Source organism: Botryllus schlosseri, chromosome 8 (assembly GCF_051294905.1).
Source record: "Botryllus schlosseri isolate E-star chromosome 8, Bs_hap1, whole genome shotgun sequence".
Classification (NCBI taxonomy): domain Eukaryota; kingdom Metazoa; phylum Chordata; class Ascidiacea; order Stolidobranchia; family Styelidae; genus Botryllus; species Botryllus schlosseri.
The window spans coordinates 26,711,568-26,734,574 of NC_137243.1; the positions used below are offsets into that span (position 1 = coordinate 26,711,568).

Consider the following 23,007-nt stretch of genomic DNA (forward strand, 5'->3'; position numbering starts at 1 on the left):
GAGAACCACAGCTGTAGACGGCCGCATAATACTATAATTGTTTTACGGCTGTAGGCGGCCGTATGTACTGTACAGGTTGGCCACCCTGGCCTAAACAAAATGTATAGGAAATGCTAAATATATACTACTCAAGCCTCGAGCTTACATAGGACCAAGATCTCACACAGTATTCACTAATCGACCTCCAAAACATCCTGGCTGTGCTATTTATTGGCGAGATGCAGTTGGAACTACCAATTCTAATTGTCTGAGCTATCGCAGCAGCTTCCTCGAGAATCGCTATAGACATATAACGCAAGTTGAACGGAATGAACACATGTTAAATGCACTCTGTTCTACTGCAAAAGGAACCAAGTCAACCAACACGGTAAATGATGAGAAGCATAAGAGGAATGTATAATAATTTACAAGTCGCGTACAGCTGATATGAACAACCTGTTCTGAAGCAAAAATTGTGATAGCTACTCATGCGTCCATTTTAGTGCGGTTCTTCTACACCCTAGTACATTCCATCCGAGTGGTACACCCTTTTAAAGTTATGGTAGCCTGCATCATGGGGTCCACGATACACCCGGTTAAAGAGCCCTGGACTAGTTGACCTTCAAGGTCGTATCGATCATTCCTATCTGATACCGAATACTGTGCAATGTGTGTGCTTATTTCTGTACCACCAGCATCTGTTTGTTATCTATTTTGGTTGGATGAAAAAATAAAGACACTCCCTCTTACTCCTATTTTAATCGTCTTTTGACCGCGGGTACCGCAGTAGAGATGAAGAAATGCGTGTCAGAAATTTTGCAAACGGTTAAGAAGCAATTACGCTTGATATTGATTTTGATGAAGTGAAAATGTACTTTTCGTGAAAATCTTTAAGCCGCAGTACGAATATGGTGGTTTTCTGAGGTAAATGCTGGCTACAGCTAAGATGCTGTGCACATTTTGCACTTTAATGTGGGGTCACTACATATATTGAACGCAGTGCTTCTTTAATTATGCATCCAATGTCTGTATGGGTTTGTATCCCCTCCAAATTTCCATCTGCCTTTCGTCAGATGGAAAAAAATATTACTGACCAAGAGCAGTGAGTCATGCAATTTTACATCGTTTTAGGACACTATGGTTTCATCACACTGATGGAATAAATAAATAAATGCAATCAGCTGTAACTGTGAACTGCGATCCTCGGAACAAACCTTTCAATTTCAGATGCCCGTGCCAGATTTCAATTTACATTTTCGCCATTTTTCGGAATCAGTGCGACCGTATCTTTCGATAAAGACCGTTTATATTAAATGCGCTATTATCGTAAGTTACACTATAGATTACTAACCTACGTAGGTAAGGTAGGTTAGTAATCTATAGTTATAAAAAAGAGTAAACATTGTATCATTTCTGTATTTCAGGAAAAGAAACTGTTTCTTGCTTGATAATGTCAATTAACTGTATCTGTCTAATAGCAACATTTAGCCTGTTTTTTTTCACAAATGGAGAGATGGTGAAGATGAAGATTGTAGACCAAATCAGCAGTTACGGATACAGCAATTTCGCATCTGACTCCTCTTCAAAATTAGAAGCAAAGGTGAAACCTTCCAATTTTTCCGGACCTGAACATTTGAAAGCATTGGTCGGGAAATGTTACACATTGAAGTTGAATGATTATAAATACAAATTATGTCCGTTTGATAACGTTACCCAACACGAACAGACTTATCGCTGGAATCCATACAGTGGTATATTAGGTGTTTGGAAAGAATGGAAAATAATCAACAACACATTTTATGCTATGATGATGGCTAACGGTGATAGCTGTGGCACTACAGACAGACAAGTAGAAGTAATATTCTCATGTGGCACAGCTAATAATTTAACTTCGGTCACAGAACCGCAGACGTGTCACTATCGTATGACATTTGAAACTCCGCTAGTATGTCATGAAGATGCCATGTTGGTGTATCCTCGTATGGATGAGGTATTGAGATCTGAATGGGACGAAATGGAAAGACAGTTACACGACGAAGAAATCACTGATAATGGATACAAACTTTATTTGCAAAATGTATTTTGGAAAGCTGGTTTCGTAAAAGATCCGCCAAATTTCTATGAAGAAGACACATTTCATGGATATGACTCGTTAGAAATGTGTAACAAAGAATATCAGAAGCTACTGGAAGAGGTTAAAAGGTTACGAGAAAAATCTGCTACTTGATAAGATTTGCTGTACCCTACTGTGTTGTAACTCGAGACTTTATTATGTTCATCCATGTTATTTATTATGCACTATTTTGGAATATTTATAGTCCAATGTACGAAAATTTAGTTTACAATTTTATTGCCAATGTTGCCTTACTACACTGGTTGTTTTAAAATAAGTTTTTATGAGCTTGAACCCTAGTAGATGATTAGCAAAGGAGGAATCACACCACTTACAAAAATGTAGCCTACTGAGCGCTTTACCGTCAGTACTGTTACTAGGGCTGGGCATAATCGAGCACCTGAATGACCTGATTCTTGATCGTGTATTCGAGTATCACTCACTGCAATGTCACAACAGTATGTGGAAAGTTGAAATATGTACCTTTCATGCTACCACAAATAATATAATGCTGGATGCCTGGATCTAAATCACAATAAAGGTTATTTAGTATTTTTTTCAATCATGCCTATGTCATCACACTTTGTGACAATGCAATGCGTCTTTGACGGCTTCACAGATACGGATATGTAATTTCCACTGACCTACGTCTACGTAGCCTTGTACTAGCCTGCATTTTTCGTATGCTGCGACACGGCCAATGAAGGCTTTCAACCTTGCACAGTGGAAAATCGTATCAAAACTATAATTCGGGTTGAACAAGTAATTCTTAGTGACAAGCATGGTTGTGTTGGAGTTTCGCTAATCTTTCCCTTAATGAAGTCGAAGTCACTAATTTTTTTAGCAAAGAATGCTGCCTGGTGTCAGGGTCTGAGTTTATAAAAATGCTCTTGACTCCGACGCCAACTATACTTTGATATGATGTCAAGTGCTTTCAAAGGTCTTCGAAAATTGCCAATAATAAATAATATAAGATATGAATGTACATTAGTTTGTACCAAATATTACTGTCTTTAGTAACAGTATTGATAAACTTGCGCATATTATTTACAAATTGCAATTCAGTTTCAAAGAGAAAGAAAGTTGAAAGATGCATCATTTTAATGAAATTATTGATTGCAATGATGCATCTTCGCGACCAAAACAAAGGTATTGATGGAGTCCAAATTGGTGTATTTTCTGGAATTATGCCTTCTCACTGTGAAAGAATAAAGACATCGTCCGGTTAAAATTAATGCAAATGTAACCAAACAGTTGACAGTTAGTATAAAGTACTGTGCACAGTAGGCTAGTAGATATAAATCGGACAAATGTTGAAGAAAGAGTGCAAGTAGTTGATGAATATGTGACCTTAAATCAATGTTGAATTGTAAACAAATACTATCTAACTACTACCTGAATTTCATTTCTGGCCACTGTTTATTAGTATCATGAGAGTGTGTGCCTGTCATCGCTATAATGTGTAGTGGGAAAGTTTGTGCATCTATGTATTATTGAATAGTATATTGATAATACGATTGTTGATGTACAATGTTCTTTCCAATTTTCCACTAGTTGCTGACGATTACCCCTCATCAGTGTCGGCCGAATATATGCGGGTTTATTTCAATATGAATATAGCCTACTGCCGTTACTGGATATTTAATTGTATGTTGAGAAGTTCTGTCGCACCAATAAGCTCTTGTGCTTATTTATGTAGCCTATTGTTGTCGACTAGTACACAAGAGCTACACTTCAATTTTATTCATTCAGGATGGAATATAGATTGTGTCTAAATGATTTATACAATAGGCACCGGACGCAGGTATGCTAGACAGTAGACATGACATACCTATTACATTTTTGGGTATGCGGCATACCCGCAGTTCCGTTCGGTACTGCCTAAAATAGCTGGTGAATTGTGTGATTTACAAATGAGCAGTGTATTTCCGTTTGCATGCTGCTACTGTGTGGGAAATATGAGATCGGCTTGGTGGTCATCGTGTCTCGCTGGTAATCTGATGTGCAAATCAAATTGTATCCTTGTTTCTCTTTGAGTTGTTACAGTATACATGTGAAAGTGGAACTTAAACTGGCATTATATGCATCATATTTTATATGGTATACATAAGTTCATCAACGGGAGGAAGCAGTTCTGATCTATGTATAATTGAACTAAATATATGAATGCTACTTTGTAAACTTGAAAAGTTTTCTCTTGTGTTTTTATCACTTGATATGCGCCTGCTTGATACTATGGTAATTATGTCATCATATACAAGCGACTGGGTAATTGGTGATGTTGAACGCTTACAAGTCGCTCTGATGGTAGATATTTGGCATTATCCCCTTTGTCGCAAGATGCAATGAAATAGGCAGGGTAAAAAAATACCAAATATCTTTATTGTGATGTAGAAATAGCATTTTGTTCTCTGCGGTCGTATAAAAAGGTACATTTTTAACCTTACACATCATCGGTACTGTTGTAACGTCATAATAAGCGAGGCTCTACCCAAAGCCCAGAATTGGATCACTCAGGTACCCGATTTTGAAAAGCCGCAAGGATAACATAATTCCGCTGTAATTTTTATGATCGTCACTTAAAACCTCACTGGCACGGTGTTAATGAGTCAGACCGTACATACTTTCATCCCATATCTTGATTACTTGGATATCATTTTCAATCGCTTTTGTCAGTTTTCACTTCTGTGATTTGTTTTGCTGAAGATATTCTAAAGTGACTCGTCACGTTTTGGTTGAAGCATTTTTAGTTTGATGTGCAATTCTTCTTCGTAGTGAAAGTTTCAACTGTCTAACAAATTATCAAGCGATGATATTGTGTTTTCAGCAATATGGACGTGAGATAGGCCTGATACATTTCATCTAATATGTCGAAGCAATCTCAAGATGTCAAGGGCAGTACCACCGTTGAAATATTATTTTTCATACCGAACATAATAGGTAATGTTTTGGTCTATTTGCACACCAGGCCTGTGTTAATGTGAACAAATTATATTTGTGTTTTCAGGATACGCCCGACTCGTGCTAATTGTAATATCATGGGTGCATATCGATGAATACTCCATTTGCTTACCTTCATATATTCTTAACGTTGTACTTGATGGTAAGTTATTACGATAGCAGCATTAGCTGATAGGTAGGAGTTATTTCTGATTATTACCTTGGAAGAATACGTGATAGTTAGAGGTGGTCAAAGACTAATTCGGAATTCAATTCGATTTCCAAGTCTTACTGTGAAATCAGTGGTTCTAATTCTAAATCTAATTCAATTTGATAAAAAAAGTGTCTAGCTATAATACTAATTCCACTCTAATTTGAAATAAAACTGTAGATAAAATGCTTAGTTTAATTTGGAAAAGTTTTAAAGTTTGTCCAACTCTGATCTGAGTAGTCAATTATGATACTCAAGCAGAGTAGTCATCGTTCATACTGGTACTAAAGTAGAGATAACGCCATAAATTTATACTCCAGTAATATTAGAAGTAGCTATTCAAATATAAATATAAATATTACGGTTTAAAATGTAGATTTGTAACCTTAAAAAGCAGATTTGGGAATATGCTGCATACTTTTAGTAGAGCTCTGATTGAAGCCAAAATGACCCACAGCAGATTTTGATAATTTCACTCATAATCACGATAGAAACATATCCCCAACTAATCTCGACTTAACTAAACCCAAGGATTAACAAGTATGTTGTTTCGCCTAAAAAACGGAAATAGAATTGGAAGTAATGCAAATAGGCAAAACCTAATCAGCAGTTCATTAAAGTAGTAGTGCTAACCCATTTGGAATTACTTGTGTCGTATCAATTTTGTATGCTTGTGGACAGAGTCGGAGAACAAGAAAGCTTCTACATATTAGTTTTGAATTAGAAATATAACTACCGTACACCGTTTTTTCAGATTAGATTAAAATTAGAATTACTGAATTCACAGGAACTTGGAAATTGAATTCAATTCCTCAATTAGTGAGAAATACAACAAAAATAAAGTTGAGTTCATATCAAGCCAGAGTCTAATCTCATTAGCATAAGAAGGACAAATTTATGTATAGCATGCTTGGCTCGTTTCGCATGATACAGGTCTCCTGCAGCATTTTCAGGAAAACCAGAAATTGTTGTAGATTTCAATTAAAATGAGAACATGGAAACATTTCACAAAGCAGATTAAAACTAGATTGCTAACATTTTGTTCTAATTAGACAAATAGAATTATCTAGTTATCCAAGTCTGCTGAGCCCATGGAGTTCAATTCCATGAATAGGGCCTAGCTAGTTGACCGTAGTGTACTTATCTTGTTAAGGGACTTTTTGAGGTACAGAACTTATATATACAATTGAATTTACCTATTCATATTGAAATAAACACAAATGTTTTCGGCTATCAGCTGAATTTCAGTTTTTTAATTGTCTTATCAACCACCACAGGAATCGATGGGTGGACTGCAAGAAGACTCAATCAAGTTTCAAATTACGGTGCTTGGCTTGATGTAGTCACCGATTTGTTAGGAAGAGGAATGATGTGGTGCCATTCGTTTAAAGTAAGCACATTTTTGATATAGTGCAGACTTAAAATCACAATCCATTCTCATATTAGTATGGATACGCCGTGGTCACAGTCGAGTGGCTTGTTTTCCTTGGAAATACCGAAAGGGCAAATGGAAAGCAATGGAAGGAGTCGTTTGAACAAGCACCGAGATTTGTTCATTGGGTCATGGACAACGGTTAGATCAGGATGAATAAACCAGGAAATAGGGTTGTTCGAAAATAAATTTTTATTCAAATTTTTGCTACTTGGAATTGTCAGGTTGTCTGAAAAAAACATTGCACAACAAATTTGGCCTAATTTTGGTTCTTAAGGTTGATCAATCCGCGACATCAAAAAAGGATGAAAACTGCAGTTCTACACTATGAGATTTGAAAATTCTAGATTTCCTCTAATTTTATTTTCAAATTTTACTGACTACCCTCATAAAAGATGCTTAACAATTTTGGCTCAATTCTAACCGGTAGAAGTTATGGGAGCAGTAAATTTTGCATTAAAAAAAAAGAGCGTTTATGGTGGGAAATTCTACGTTAGTGATCACCCGCCGTAGATACTATTTTGTCAAATCCAAAATTTACTACTCAAGATTTGAGCCAAATTTGTCATACATCGTTTTTTAGGCAATTCACCAATTTTGTGGGGAGGCCTAGCCATTAAAATTTGGAAAAAAATGTTTCCTTTTTTATTGTGAACCTAAAATTTTTTGCTCCAATAGCTACGCTCCTAATGTTTGGAATTAAGCCAAATTTAATATAGTATACAACATTTTTTTGCCAACCTAACAATTTCATCAACTATCCAGTAAGGTTTGAAAAGTTATTTTTGACCAACCCTACTAGGCAATTACACTTGGAAAACACACCTTTTATATCGCAGGATACAAGACGCCCCTCGGAGCGTTCGCGATTATTGGATTGCACGTTCTGCCGATATGGATGTACAGTTTGAAATTTGCCGTGGTTTCAGAATCACTTATTGCGTCTTTTCTAACTTACACCTTGGTAGTTGCGAGGGTTGTATGCGGTGCTGTCGAACTGTGGTGTTTATGGAAGTACGTTGAGTTGTTATTACATAGGCATCCGCACCGCGATTTTTTGAAGGCATAATTGGGAAATAGGGTTTTTCAGAAATCACTTTTCTTCTTCAAATTACTGGTTATCCGATAAAATAATTAGGTTGACTTAAAAAACGATGCATAGAAAATTTATCGCAATTCTAACCAGTAGAAGCGAAGTGCTTAGTGTTCAAAATTTGTATTGAAAAGCATGCTATTTACTGTGGGTACAACTATCCATTTCAAATGCTACGATTTCAAATCCACAATTTTGGATTCCAACACTCCCAATTTTGAATTTGAGAAAAGTAATTACAGCTGTAGGGCAATTCCGACCGGTAAAAGCGCAGTTGTTGTTGTTCAATAATTTTGGATTCGAGATAATTTTATTTACGGTGGAGTTTTATTATTATATATTATGGATGTACCCATCGTAAATACGATTATTTCAAACCCAAAATTTTGAACACCAATAACTTGGCATTTTCCGGTCGGAATTGCCCCAAATTCTTTCTTTTTAGATAACACAAGTTACGTCACAATTTCATGTGGTTGACAGAAAATTTTTAACACTAATAGGTCTACTTATACAAGATGGAATCGCGCCAAATTTGCTATGAATCATTTTTTAGACAACATAACAATTTCATGGGGTTGAAAAGAATTATATATGTAGCATATCTAATATTTTTTTTAAGCTCCAATAGCTTCAACAGGTTGGAATTGCGCCAAATCTGGCGCGCAGCATTTTTCTAGCCAACCCTACAATGTTATCGAATAGCCAGCAAGATTTGAAGAATTGAGTTATTTTTGAACAACGCTAGTTCACATTTCATCCAGTAGTGTGATGAACGTAATTAATCAAGTTTACATCATATATTTTCAAATCACGGTAGCTATATTCACTAGCGCTGTTTTGTATGCCTCTTAATTGCAGCTAGGTGGCCAGTAACAAATCACTACTATTTTTTCCGAATGTTCAATTAAAGTTTTGCCTGCTTTTACTACTCAAGTGGATATGTTTTAGTCTACGTCCATTTAACAGTGTTTATGACAAAACTTTGGTATTTTGAAAACAGATAGTTTTGGATATACGCAGCTATTTGTAGCGTTGTTGGCTATTTTGCGTTCGTCATGAAGATGCACGCTGCAATTTCGAATGTGGCCACCTACTATACAGTATTCCCTGATGAAAGTTAGCCACCCGTCTAACAAATTTACTTTTAAAAATACTTGATTACTTTTCAGATCTCGAAGTAAATTTAATATTACTGATTTTACTTCTAATAGAGTAGAAATTTGAGACGCTAGCTCTTATCTAGTAGCAACTTTGACCTCCTCTGCATAATTGTTATTTCTAAATTATATCGGTATGACCGGTCGATCGTTGGCGGACTTCAATCAATTTAGTTAGTGCGAATTCATTTTATATATCATCTCTCTTCAGACTTGAAATATAATAATTCTATCACAACCATACCAGCTTTAACTCAATTAAGATTAGTTAGGGTTACTATGCGTCCTCCTTTTTGAAGAAATCAAAACCGAGAACGCCCATATGTACTTATTTTTAGCAATTCGTCCTCCTTTCATGCTTTGAGAGGCCGGCAGTTGTCCAGGGACAAATGAAAATGCCATAAATGACGTGAAATTTGGATAGTGACGGCTATAGCTATAGTAAAAATGGTTGGAAAACTGACCATTTTTAGTCAACCCAATAATTTTTCAGATTACCAGTCTTCTCGTCTTCAATTAAATCTTCAGTCATTTGTAAAAAGTGTCCTCATCGGATCTCAAAATATGGTAACCCTATAGACAGTCAATAAGAGAACACATCGTGACTGACTCACATGATCTCCATGACAATCTATGTTATAGTTAAAATACTAGCGTGGTGTGCAGTATGACTATGATTTCATCCCAACGATACAACCCCAATCAAGTTTAGTGCCTCGCAACAAATCGTTATTGTACTGTGATTTACGAATCTGATTGCATTTGTGTTTCCGTACTATTCAGTATTGTCTGCCATAAGTTCATCATGAAATATGTTATGTATTTTTTCCACGTTTTTACCGACATGCAATTACTTCAATGTCTTGCCGAATGAAAAGGGCGTGGACAGCTGCCGTAGCGGCATATATTGTATTTATGTGATGTCTGAATAAAATTGAATCCCTTGCGCGTACTTTCTGTCTGCAACCGATGATGGTCTGTGGGACATTGCCTATACAGCAAGTTAACAGATTGTCAGGCCGATCTTCTACGTTTTGAGCATGTAGATCAGCAGGACCGTAACAGAACAGCACTCCCGATCTTATTGACCGATTTTACCATGAACTATCGAAAATTTTCGCGCTTACCGTTGGCTAACTGAACAGTACAAGTAATTTCGGGGCGAACAGCGTGATGGGGGGTTACGCTAATTATTATTTAGGGGTCCTTCCTTTTCAAACACACCTCACTCAGCTTCACCGGTAAATCTGATTAAGTGAACAGAGAGATGATAAAAATAGATAGCAGTATATATGCAATTCCCGATCATATTGACCTATTCAATCATGAGTAATAGAAATTTTCCGCGCGTTTAGGCGAAAAAAGCTCAGTCACCAAACGGACACCCAATGTCGATAATAAGTAGCGGTAAGCAGTGTATAGTCTGGGCGCAAAACCCCCCAGTAGTTCGGTTATATCACCCTGTGGGGGGCCCAAGACCAACGTTTTGGGGGCCCTAATGAAGTGCTGTTACGGTCCTGACTAAGGGTTTCTACGTTCGACGTGCAGCGAGTGTCAAAAGAACTTGCTGACAACTTTGATCGACCACTCATCAGCTTCAACAGCTATTGAAGTAATTTCGTTAATAAATTCTTTAAATACTTTGTGGTTTCTATGTTTTAGGCGTAAATTTACATTCAACACGATTTCTTCCTTGCAGAGTCGGATATATACGCGATTAATGTATCGATTCAAGAATCTGGCCCGCCAATTACTTCATTTTTCCATATCAGGCCCGCCGACTGGAGAAGTTGTCCGCCCCTGGCCTAGTGTGAAAACTGCACAGCGCACACTCCCGTTGAATGGTTAAAATTTGGCGGACCAACATGTTCGACATTTACTGTCAGGGATGACGGTGAAAGCTTTGTTACTAAAATCGATGACTCCGTTAGATGTGCCTGATAATATAAACAATTTTCAATTCATCCAGAACTGTTTCGCGGGCCGTACATTTGACACCCCAGGCCGAGGTGGGTGTCTGATTTCAAAGACTACACAATACAATGGGTTATAATTTTCATCTGGACAAGCTACACACAATGTACAAGACGATAAGACACAATGCAATGTAACGAACAGATAGGAGGAGGTCGAACGACACGCATCAGTAGCGATCCTTTACTCAAACATCCACCTCGGGCACGATGTCACAGTTCTTTTTCGATGTTGATCTTTTTGAAGCCGCGGCCCTTTCTACTAGTTCTTTCCATTCCTTGTGAGTGCTTTCTTTTTTTTCGGGTCTTTTTTGTCGCTGTAAGAACGGCGACAGCGGGGGAAGAGGAGCTTAAATGAACCTCCGACGGGAATCGAACCGGATCCGCCTGCTTGGTAGGCGCTTATCGTCACCACTATGCTATCTCCCCCGCCACCTTCCTATCTTTTCATGGTATCGAAATCTTGTTGTGTTTCGACCTGATGAAATTATCAATAATGAACTAACTCATAGACAAAAAACAGAAAATAACGATCAACTTTATTTGGATCACATACGTGCATAGAAATTTACAGATTACATTCGATCAAAAAGGTATTTGCCCACGAACTAAGATCATTGTTCAGCATAGGTTTTAAAGTTAAGCGGTGATTTCAACCAGAAAAACGCATAAAATTTGAACATTCAATATCGCCCTCTCGAGTTCATGAAACATGGAGAGCAATTGACATATAATTGTTTGGGAAATGGACTAAATCAGTGGTTCTAAGCTGCCGCTTTGCTAAATATATTTCAATACACAATTCCGAAATTAAGACGTTGGAGGCTTCTCCATTAATTAATGAAATATAACACTCAATTTTACACAAATTTAGAAATCAATCTATAATGCTTTATGATGAGTTCATGGTATACTTTCAAATGTTCGTAAATCAAAATGGTGCAAGTGTTGTGCCAAACTGTTTAAAAGTAACTACAACGCGTTTAAGCCCAGTTATGTGTGAAAGCCAAATGACTTTTTATACAAAATCTGAAAGAATTAGAAAATTTAGCTATATTTGAAGGTACAGTAAGGCATTGATAGATTTTGCCCACTTGAACAAGATATCACTTTATGGGGTGCTTATGACTATCCACATCTCACTTGCGGTGCCAACAAAATGCAGCAATATAAGTTGAAAATTTCTTGCATATAATTTTGAACGACTCAATAAATCTATGAAATACGGAATCCGTGTGATTCATTGAAGAGTTGCGTATGCAAATGAACATGCAACCGAGTGGGTTGGCTTGTGGTGAACAAACCCATACAGCATGAAGACTACTAGTTATCCGTAAGTCATTAATACGACTCTGAGTACAATGGCATTATTCCCTGGATCAAATAATTTCTGCAGAGCTACATCTAAAACTGGGGACTTCAAAGGAATATTTCGAAAAACACAAAATCTCGCTATTCAGGCTCATGATGTAATATCCTAAAAATTGAAGTGAATCAGGATTTTTACCACACTCTGATACTTTTGAAATTTGAGGATATTAAAAGCATTAATCAGGAGTATAGGACAGATTCAAACTACTATAATGGGCCTATTAAAGCTGCTAACATCGAATAAGTCAGTTCGATAAGTTCAACTTTGTACCATTAGAATATTGTATGACGACTATAAAAATTGCCATGAGTTGATAATTTTGCTCTAAAGGTCAAAGGTATTTTCATATACACCTCAAAATCTGAAATAAATCAGTGCACTGCCAACTCGGCCATACCATAGGTAGTAGGAAGAAACAATAGTGATGTATCAAAATAAGACATTTGAAAAACTTCTTGGAGGCACAGAACTTCAATATACAATTGAATAATATATTTATATTGAAACAACCCGAGTATATTCGGCTGACACTTGTCAGCAACTAGTAGAGTATTCTAAAGAACACTCGGGTTTAATTCAATACGAATATATCATTCAATTGAACATCAAAATAATATAGCACTCGTGCAAAAATAGCATTACAAAGAGTAGTCAAAAACATGCTCTGAAAAATATTATTTCATCTTTTTCCCGCTTTTTTGAGCGATAGATTCACTTTTCTTTGTTTTGTTTTTTGTGTATGTCTGCACGTAGAAGTTGCTAAACAGAATAATGAAAGAGAAGGAATATCCGATCATAGCCCAATGCATCCAATCCGGAAAATCGCAACCGGAGTAAATCGATCTTGCCGTGTGCGCGATAGCCAGCGAAAATTGAGCCTAAAACGAAAGCAGATTTACTTCAAGTCACTGCATTTTTTCAAGTTAAACTTACTAATTGTAGCATGGTGATGTATTTTTTCCACCACAAATAACGTTGGACCTGCGGTCCGAGCGCCGCCAATCCATAATAAGCGTACATGATGACGTGGATACCGGAATTGAGCATGGCCCCGAAAAATGCTGAAATTGCAAAAGATTGATCACAAACGCCATGTCGCCAATTCCTGATCCACACCAAATCTTCATAACAATAAATATGTCCAAAGCAGGGGTGGGCAATTATTTTTCCCGGCAGGCCAGCTGTGAAGCAGAAAATATGTCGGCAAGGCAAGACAAAAGTTTAGACTATATTCTGCGGCGTGCAGCTTTATTTCTAATTGAAAGGAGTGAATTTTATGGTGTAAATTTCGAGGAATCTTTCGTGAGCCGCTCAAAATCAGGCCGCACAATGCTCAGGTCTGGTCCAAAGTATCAGAAATAAGATTATATAGCAGGGTTCAGGGCTACTTAACTATTTTAGCAAAGGTTCAGTGACAAAAGTATAAGGTCCGTTATAACTTTCATGTAATAATTTACAGTCATACACATCTGATACAGTATAACTACGGTATAGGCTAGATCAGGGGCTCTCAGCCATTTTTTGTCTGTGGCCCATTTTCAGGTTTGAAAATGTTCTGTGGCCCACCTCTTATAAAGTCATGGTGCACTTCAATGTGTGGTAGGCTAATCGCCGCCGATATGGCTATTTCTCAAAAATATACGCATTTTTTTCATGACTGTTCATATTTAAATGTCGATCTGAGGAAACATGAATTCGCGCAAAGCGCGACGAAAAATTTCAAGGTAAATAAATCTCCAACAGACAACCAACGAAATTATTATTAGCAACTTTGAGCTCTCCCAATTGTGGGTTAGGGGTGCGAAAGTTACGGCCCTGCAATATCGTATAACTCTTGTGTACATCCTCTGTTCGACTCAAGTCGCGAAACCCAATGATGCAATCCCCGCATTCACTGTGTGATTGGGGGTTCAATTCCACTTTGGTGGGGAATACTATACCCATTCTGGGCCCGCTTCAAACAATTGTTTGATGAATGGGATACTACAGAGAAGATGGAGACATTTTTTGAATATGCTACTTAGTAAAATGTACAGGCCTACCTAGTATATGTCTTGTACTCTTTGAAATTGCGATGTGATAACATTAATTCCAATAATATCACCAATTCATGTGACTCTTACATTATGTATAATGATTTCAAGGCCGGACATTTCTAGACCGACTCCGAAGATTAATGTGCTGTGCCAACTCCTGAATCCATTATGGCCCTGCCGGAATACTTGGATATTTCAGCATTAACTTTCAGTTATTATATAATCGCCGTATCCCCTCCCATTTCGACTTGTACATTCGTGACTCCATACGTGCCAATAAGTCTCATCAGAGTCGGATGAAAAGCTTCATGTAGCATACGTATAATTCGATAACATCAATATATTTTTTTAATATGAACAAAAAAACATGCATCCAAACCTTCGCGAATTCTACAATTTTCGAAATAGCTCTGTGGCCCAACCAAATTACTCCTGTGGCCTTCTAGTGGGCCATGGCCCACCCTTTGAGAACCCCTGGGCTAGATACAACATCCGGTGAAGCGGTATTATCAAACGCAATAAGCAAAATGTATTTATTCTATTCGTCACAGCGAGTGGGAGAATTGGCAATTTTATTACCTACTTCCTACTTTCCCTCTCAGTTTGAAAGTGGTAAGTGGGAGTCAAAGGAAGTGGTGAAGGTTTTCACTGCTCATACAAATGAGAAATCCATTTTTCATATAGTCCATATGAAAAAGCACTGACTTAAAGACTCAAACAGTGAGAATTTCATTGATAATTTGTAAATCAATGATCGTGCATTTGGCTTTTTAAAAAACCAAGTAAATACTGAGACAGATAAGGTCCTGAGTCAACACCGAAAAGTTTTGAATTGATATTTGACTCACATTGTCCGCCTGGAACCCATTTGACCCCGATCCACCACAAGATGGGCATTGTCGAATGATGATAAACGTGGAGCAGAGTGATTTGTCTTGACCTCTTTCGCAGCATGAAGAAAATAGTGTCCATCAGCTCGATCAGCTTGGAGAAATAGTACCACCACAAAGCGTTTGCAATCTGTAATGTTACATATTGAATCGTATTTGACACAGACCATCGCAATTATTTTCAATCTTTTGTCTAAACAAGTAGGCCTATCAGCAGGCCGTGTTATTTTTGGCATTTCAGGAGCCAGATGCCAAAACTGCCAAAAATAAAAATTTGAAAATGCCAAAAATAAGCAATTTTTGGCATATGCCAAAAATAACACGGCCTGCCAAATAGTGTATTTCGTTCATGGTGTTGTGTTAACAGGACCGCGTTACAAGCGAGAAGAGCGTTTGTGAAAGGCAGGTTTCTTAATCTGGGTCCAGCACACCCATTAGGGGTGAAAGCATGGTGTCCTAAATGGTGTGGGCACAGCGAGATTGAACGGCTGACTGCATTTGGTTTACGTCATACTTTCCATTTGTCCGAAGGCAATTTTACGACCATTTTGACCGACTTGTCGAGCGTTAAATTTGATGAAAAGGGTATCAATGAGAAGCTGCCGCAGTACTGATTATTAAAATATAAATTATACTCTGCTCATGGCACTGTAACCCCCAAAATCAACCGCGATTTTTGCATCGTGATCGAGTTGAACATTGTGACGCAACAAACTGTCTGACTTTTTCTGAGCTGCATAGTCTCGTTTTGCCAGACAGTCTTGTTGCGTCAATGTTCTTAAACAAGCTAACCTTCCCAGGACTCTTCCATGCGAGTTGGTAATATTAAAGCCACCTGAAGTGACAAAAGTCCTCCGAAAATATATCACTAGACTGAAGGCGAAATGATAGTCGGGCTACTAAATAGAATGTGTTGAGAGACAACACAGGAAACTCCTGGAAAAGGATCGGGAAGAAAATTCTTTCCGCGATGAGATCGATGGCACTGGCGAAGTGATCTCTTTTCATGATGCATGGAAGCCGGTTCGGCCCTCCAAAGATTTTGAAGCTCTGAAAACCTTTTGTAGATGACTGGCAACATTCTTTCCCTCAACGGCTACTGTTGAAGCCGATATTTCCCAGATTCTCTGGGCGAGAAATGAATTGAGGAGAAACTTAGCTGACCTGAGTTTGGAAGCACTGTTATAGTGCAAACGATTTAAGTCTATTCAACAGCTGTAACAATCAGCTGTTGAACGTGTTTGTTAGGCTTTTCTTTCTTTTTTTTGCTTATTGGCACCGATTCCGATGGATACTGCACATTTTGTGGTTTCGTTTGATATTATTAACCTATGAAATCGTTAGGTATTTTCTTCTTCTTATTGTTTGTTGGCACTGATTATACGTGGATGCTGCACATTTTGTGGTGTCTTTTGACAAACTAGCCCAAGTAAAGCGTTTTTGTGACTAATTCGAGGCTGCAACTATCTATTTAGAGGACGATGCCAAAACTGCCAAAAATAAAAATTGAAAGATGCCAAAAATAAGTTATTTTTGGCAGTTTTGGCATGTGCCAAAAATAACACGGCCTGCCTATCAGTGTTATTCAAAAATAACATTTTTCCAATTTCACTGGTTAGGCTAGCTGATAAAGTTGTTAGGTTAGCTAAAAACGCTCTACATTATATTTGGCTCTCTTCCAACCCGCAGAAACAAATTTATTGGGCTTGAAAATTTTAATTTGAAAAAATAGTCTTTATGGTGGGAAGCTCTTTTATTATTAATTATAGAATTACTTCAAATTCTAGATTAACTACTCTCACAAAATTTGATGAAATCAAAATTTCAAACTCTAATAGCTTCGCTTCCACTATATACGGTATTGAGTCATAATTTGCTGTGCGGCGTTTTTTTAGTCAACTCAACAATTTTATCAACTAGTCAATAAAATTTGAAAAAAGTGATTTTTGAACAACCTCATCATCAAGTAGACAAAAACCTTAAAACTAATATCACACAACTAATATCCAAATATTGTTCCGTAGTTAACATCAGGACCTCGAATGCTCTGGGTTGTACAACTAGCGCAGGGCAAAATCGAGTGCCTGGGTGATTCGTTTTCGAGTTGAGTGTTCAGCTTCTAGTCAAGTATTCGAGTATCACCTGTTATGACGGCATAACAAGTATTAATGACTTGAATAGTTCAAATATGTAGGGTACCTTTCTTGCGGGGCACAAGGAAATTGTTGTCAATCATAAGCCATACAATATAGTGAGAGAGAGATTTATTTTGACAACCGATGACGGCAAAATGAAAGTATAAATATGCAACAAACAAACAGTGCTTCGGTATTGGTGATATGATCATGACGATCTTCATGTCGTACAAAATGCAATAGGACTCATGGAGCAGCAATATTAAGAAAATATATGGAAGACATCACCAGCACAGTCACACAGAATCAATGTATTGATGTGCACAAGGAGCAAATAAATAGGTTGCAGATTTATATATTCAGAGTGGACAGTGTACAAGCTTTGACTAGTATTTACTCAAAAGATAATCCAACATCTCTGCCTTGAATGAATGCTAATTGGAGCCTTTTAAATGTGCTGGAATCTCTTTTGCTGGAATCTCTTGTTCCATACATCAATCGCTGTTCGTTTAAATGAAGGGAAACCTCTGTCAGAGGGGGACATGAATAAGCTAGCGTTTGCGACAGACTGTTCTTCCGTTCCTTCCGAACCATGAATAATTAATACATGGAGCCTTGTGACCATTGTGATTGTGATGGTCGGTTACTAAGCCTACTTGACAGAAATATCGTTAAATGAATATTTGTATCTTTGCGCCGGACACGTTTTTCTGGGCTGAGACACGGCGAACCAAGATTTTAGCGGTGGATATGAAGTATGAAAAATATTTTTTGATGATAAGATATTCGTATGAAATGTAGATTTTCGTCACTAGAAAAAAGCGCCTCTCCGTATTTGGCTCGAATCACTACAATTGACACTAGCAGGGTTGTAACCAAGTCACAAGTCAACCTCGCTATATAGTTTCGACTCGAGTACAATTCACCAACGTGTCAGTCCAAGTCCAAGTCATTGTGTTCAGTTTCAAGTTTAATCCAGTTCAACCCACTTTTTCAACTGTGCTCGAGTGATATAGAATGGCTCGCATTCATATTGTCATCATTTTGCTCAGTCCTGGCCCTATTTTTCAAGTATCAGGACTGATAGACGAAAAACCAATCATGTGGTGACTTTATTATTCTTCGAATTTACGATGAAATGTCTGTCTTGACCGTCCTAGTCTCGAGTCAAGTCATTTTACGCATTCGAAAATATGACTCGGGTCAATACAAACCCTGGACTCGGATTTTGTTAATCGAATCATTTGCAGAGGTGGACAGTACTGAAGTACTTCTGCTTCAAGTAGATTTTGCCAACTATCACTACTTCCTCAACTGGTTATGTCGTAGACTACTTCTACTTGACAGTTTTCTGTTTCCTACGCAAAACTAAGCCTAGAATATTTACTTTTCATGTGAAAATCGCTACTTCTACTTTCGCAGAAATTTACGAAAATACTTCTATTTCTACTTGAGTACCAGCAATGACTACTTTCACCATCTCTGAATCGTTGTGCCCAGCCCAAGTCACAACAGTATTAAGGTCTTTCATGCTGGTGACATCATATTCGTGATACGATTGTTGATATGCGATGTTCGTTCCAATTCTCTACTAGTTGATGACGATTACTCCTGACAAGTGTCAGCCAAAACTATTCGGGTGCATTGCAATATCAATATATATTATTAAATTGTAGATTTAAAAATACTAATTTTTTTTTGTTAAATCCTGCGTTTTTGCTAGTAGAAAATTGTATCATAAATTTCAAATAGACTTTGATTCGTACCCTCATTTCGTTGACATCATAGGAATCGTGCTTGACTGGTGTGCAGATGTAGTTGTATTTCGCTGCAGTACTGGCCCATATCAGTTCTTTCGTTATGTAATAGTTCAGTGCAACGAGGAAGAAATTGTACGCGCTCAGGAAGATCCCAAATTCGTATGGAGCTCTGAAACAGTAGAACAATTCGGAGGGTTATGATCGGCAAAGAGAGAGAGAGAGAGAAATATTTATTGATTCGTCCAACCGTAAAGACAATAACTTTGACATATGACGGTGTAGGACAGGGTGTAATGCGATTTGACTCTGGGTAGGGTCAACTGGTCTCATCACACCCTGCATTCAACAATTAGCCTACAGATATTCTTTATAAATTTGGTTGGGATTATTAAATTCAGAATAGTATAAACTAAATAATAATAACATGAAAAATTGGGTTTGATGAAAAATTGAAAATGTCAATACAGCATCGAATCAAGTATTAGGCTTCGAGCTGAGTAGTCTAACTAGACTAGTATCACTCATTATGACGTCATGACAGTGTGTACAATGTGGGAAGTTCAAATATGTACCTTTTTACACGATCAGAGAGAATACAATGCCAGTTCTGCATCCCGTTAAAGATGATTTGCTGTTTTTCGACCATATCCATTTCACTGCACATTGTGATAATGCTGCGAGTGGATCACTGACTTCCAGATATATGTACCAGTTCAACTAATGTGCGTACCGGTAGCTCTGTACTACACGTTTTGTATGCTGTGATAGCGATACCACGTGCCGTAGCTTACAGCGTTTCATAGTGGAAAATAGTATCAAAACTATCATTCTTGTGGATCAATTTACTCTTAGTTGCAAGTTGCTAGTTGCAAGGAGACTATAACTTCAGCACTTGAAAAATAATCTCTCACTACTCGAGTCACTAGAATTAATACTCAATTCAGATTTGAGTACTTAAATCATTGTGCCCTGCCCTTGTAATAGGCTGGCATAATTTTGGCTCACTGATCCACATTTAATTAGGTTGCTCATTATCACATCACATTCGTGTGTCTAGCTTTTCTAAAACGCAGCAGTGCGGGTTTCAGGGATTAGCTCGTTAATGATAGTACCAGGCTAAACGGATAAGTATCATAACATCATCACAATAGAGGAAATTTGGTCTAAAATCCACCTTCATCAAATCATCAACACACCGGAAATGGTCCGTTCATGATTAGACTTCATAGAATGAAGCCTTACTGTTCTCAGAATCAACAGAGCAAGAATCAAGAATGAATTAGAGCGTCAACCTCAATGTTCCCAACAAGAAAATGGGATTTTGCACACAACAATTTTTTACTAGACAGCCTACATGCATACGTAGGTTTTGTTTCACACCACTTCCACTTCTAATCGGATTGAACAAAGTATTTAGCCTACTTTCTACACAATTAAAAGTAGTAGAAGGTTGTTTTCGGATAACTTTGCATCCATTTTATAAGTAAAATCATAATAACTGCATGAAAAAGTCATCACGGACACTGGTGAATATAGATTTTGAAGAATGCAATGCAGGCCTACCTATTGGAAGTAGGCCTAACTTGAGAGCGGAAAGATGCATCGTGAAATTTGGAAAGTAGTCGCCACAGATTAGCTGTCAAAAGTATGCAAACCTCCTACCGGATCTATCCTTAAAATTGAATACATTCAGACCCACAATTTTCTACAACCACCTGAAATAGTGTAACTTCTACTTCTACTTGATTCACACCAAATGACGACATTTGTTTTCTAGTTGATCTACAGCTATTTTTTTTAGGTGCAACTAGAACTACTCACTTTTCAAAATCCACAACTAGAACTATAGAACTACTCCAAAAACCAGTGGTCAGTTAGGGTTACCATAATTTGGGATCCGGAAAGAGGACACTTTTTAAATCATCAGAAGTTAGATTACGGCACTAGAAAATTAGTTGGACATATGGCATATGGCAGCCCTGAGTTAGTTGAACGTCAGCTAACCAGATTGATAGTTTCTACAAGTCAGGTCACATCCCACAGAGAAGATCTATTGTTGCTTAGCTTACAGCAATGCTCACCTGTTTTTCATAAATCGCGGTCCAACGAAGCACACAATCAAAAGATACAAAGCCACCGTGCACAGTGTCGGTATTGGACTTGAGATCAGAAACCAGTCTGCCACTCTTTTGTCGGCAATAGTTTCCGCCCATGAGTAAAAGCTACTCAAACGGTCTAGGACCTTTGCAGCCATGCTATTGTTACAAAATTATACTATAGCCTACTAGTACTAAAACAATTACATTAGAAGTATTTAAACATGGATTCAAGAAGTAACGAAACGATACCTCACGGTATTCCACAAGGGGGAGACAAAATATGGATTTGATCAGTGGCATACAGTATAGGCTAATCGTACAACGATTGTGGTTCGAGTATCAATGCGCGAGTTTCATGGCGTCATGCCACTGACTTAAAGCTGGAAGTTATTTGAGTGAATGTTTGGAATTCAGCTAGATAGTAATTAATATTGACATTATGTAGAAGCCTATTGAAATCTAGGTTGTATAACTTTAGCTCAACAGTTCCATGTCCCCGCAGTTATGAGAGAGAGAGAGAGATGTGATATTCTTTTTCACCTGCACCATCAAGATGCTTCGACAACTGAGTAGTTAAGGTCATCTAGTCTGCACCCCCATTTTTTCTCCTCCATGCTATCCGTGATTGCTGAGCGCCTGGCAGGATAACCGCGGATACCACTTTTCGAGTCTTTGGTCTGACCCAGCCGGGAATCGAACCCACGACCTACCGATCAAGAAGCCGGACGCATCACCATAACCATTACTATTACATTACCGATTTACCGGTATCTTGCTGAAAACTCTTCGATGAAGCAATTAACTGTTGACAAACACAGACATCATTTATTATATGCTCATTCCACAATGTATTACAATCATCATAAACTATTCTGTGTATTCTGATATTGATAGAGCTTTATCAAGCTTGTAAAGTACAGAATCTATAAATAGAACTTAGATTTTCATATTTGCCTTTGCCATGCACCAAGACGAGAAGACGTCCGTCGACCATCGGAAACACATGCTCTTTGTATGTGTTCGATACACCTAAATGTTAAATTGAAGTTGAATGAATGCTGTAACAAGTATAACAGTGCAACAAACAACTGACCCTCTCATCGCTCTATATCAAATATGGCGGCCACCTGATTTGTTTGTGGAACAAAAGGAACAGTATCTCGACAGCCGGACTTTCTAACAGTCGTCGAGCATGTCCACATCCAAGTCGAAATACAAGCAATGTCTACTGAATCAATACTAAGAAGCCCTCAAGTTTACCGGACCACGACCTGACATATCGATCCCTCCTCCCGTCACTGTCACATGCCACATTGTCGCTTGACGCCATTGTCGCTTGTCTTATTTTTTCAATACAACATCCATCTTAGTAGAAAATTTATTGAACTCGATGACTTTTCGGGTGCACTTTTCAAGTGTTAATGACACACTAAAGGGATTTAAACAGCTTGTCTTTTTGTATTATCTCCTGAATAAAGGACGCTGGGATTTTCAAATACTATGGTTCGAACTTACTTCGAGGAGGACCAATTTCGTCAATGAAATGTTCGATGAAAGTCGCACATCGCTATCTGACCTGGCTGAAAAGCGATACTGGGTGAAAATGAAGCCCTGTTAAACTGGGAGCGGTACATCGGAAACCGTCTGCGAAACACTAGGCAAACATTACAAGCCTGAAATCCTCAATCCATATCCCATACCAAAACACTGGACCGTAACCGAGAACGTTATTGTCAAGGATACGGCAACACCGGACTCGGAAAACGTACTTTTTCTATCATGCAGTTCATGAATTTTGACAGATATTGCTGTTC

General features: G+C 37.8%; 3 protein-coding genes across 3 annotated transcripts; 2 read left to right on the forward strand and 1 right to left on the reverse strand.

Annotated features, from left to right (window-relative positions):
• The first annotated feature begins 1,110 nt into the window (after positions 1-1,110).
• Positions 1,111-4,922, forward strand: LOC145444000 (N-acetylglucosamine-1-phosphotransferase subunit gamma-like). The gene has a single exon (XM_080321901.1). The coding sequence runs from the start codon at positions 1,430-1,432 to the stop codon at positions 2,204-2,206; it is 777 nt and encodes a 258-aa protein (XP_080178027.1). The 5' UTR covers positions 1,111-1,429; the 3' UTR covers positions 2,207-4,922.
• LOC145444001 (uncharacterized) lies at positions 4,894-9,880 on the forward strand. The gene is made up of 5 exons (XM_080321902.1): positions 4,894-5,032; positions 5,100-5,195; positions 6,521-6,633; positions 6,690-6,816; positions 7,515-9,880. The coding sequence occupies exons 1-5, from the start codon at positions 4,960-4,962 to the stop codon at positions 7,742-7,744; spliced, it is 639 nt and encodes a 212-aa protein (XP_080178028.1). The 5' UTR covers positions 4,894-4,959; the 3' UTR covers positions 7,745-9,880.
• A 1,543-nt stretch (positions 9,881-11,423) lies between these two features.
• Positions 11,424-22,868, reverse strand: LOC145443999 (very long chain fatty acid elongase 4-like). Its single transcript, XM_080321900.1, has 6 exons — positions 22,287-22,868; positions 21,176-22,222; positions 19,101-19,263; positions 15,158-15,329; positions 13,207-13,334; positions 11,424-13,151 (listed from the first exon to the last, which is right to left on the reverse strand). The coding sequence occupies exons 2-6, from the start codon at positions 21,346-21,348 to the stop codon at positions 12,948-12,950; spliced, it is 840 nt and encodes a 279-aa protein (XP_080178026.1). The 5' UTR covers positions 21,349-22,222; positions 22,287-22,868; the 3' UTR covers positions 11,424-12,947.
• Between the last annotated feature and the right edge of the window lie 139 nt (positions 22,869-23,007).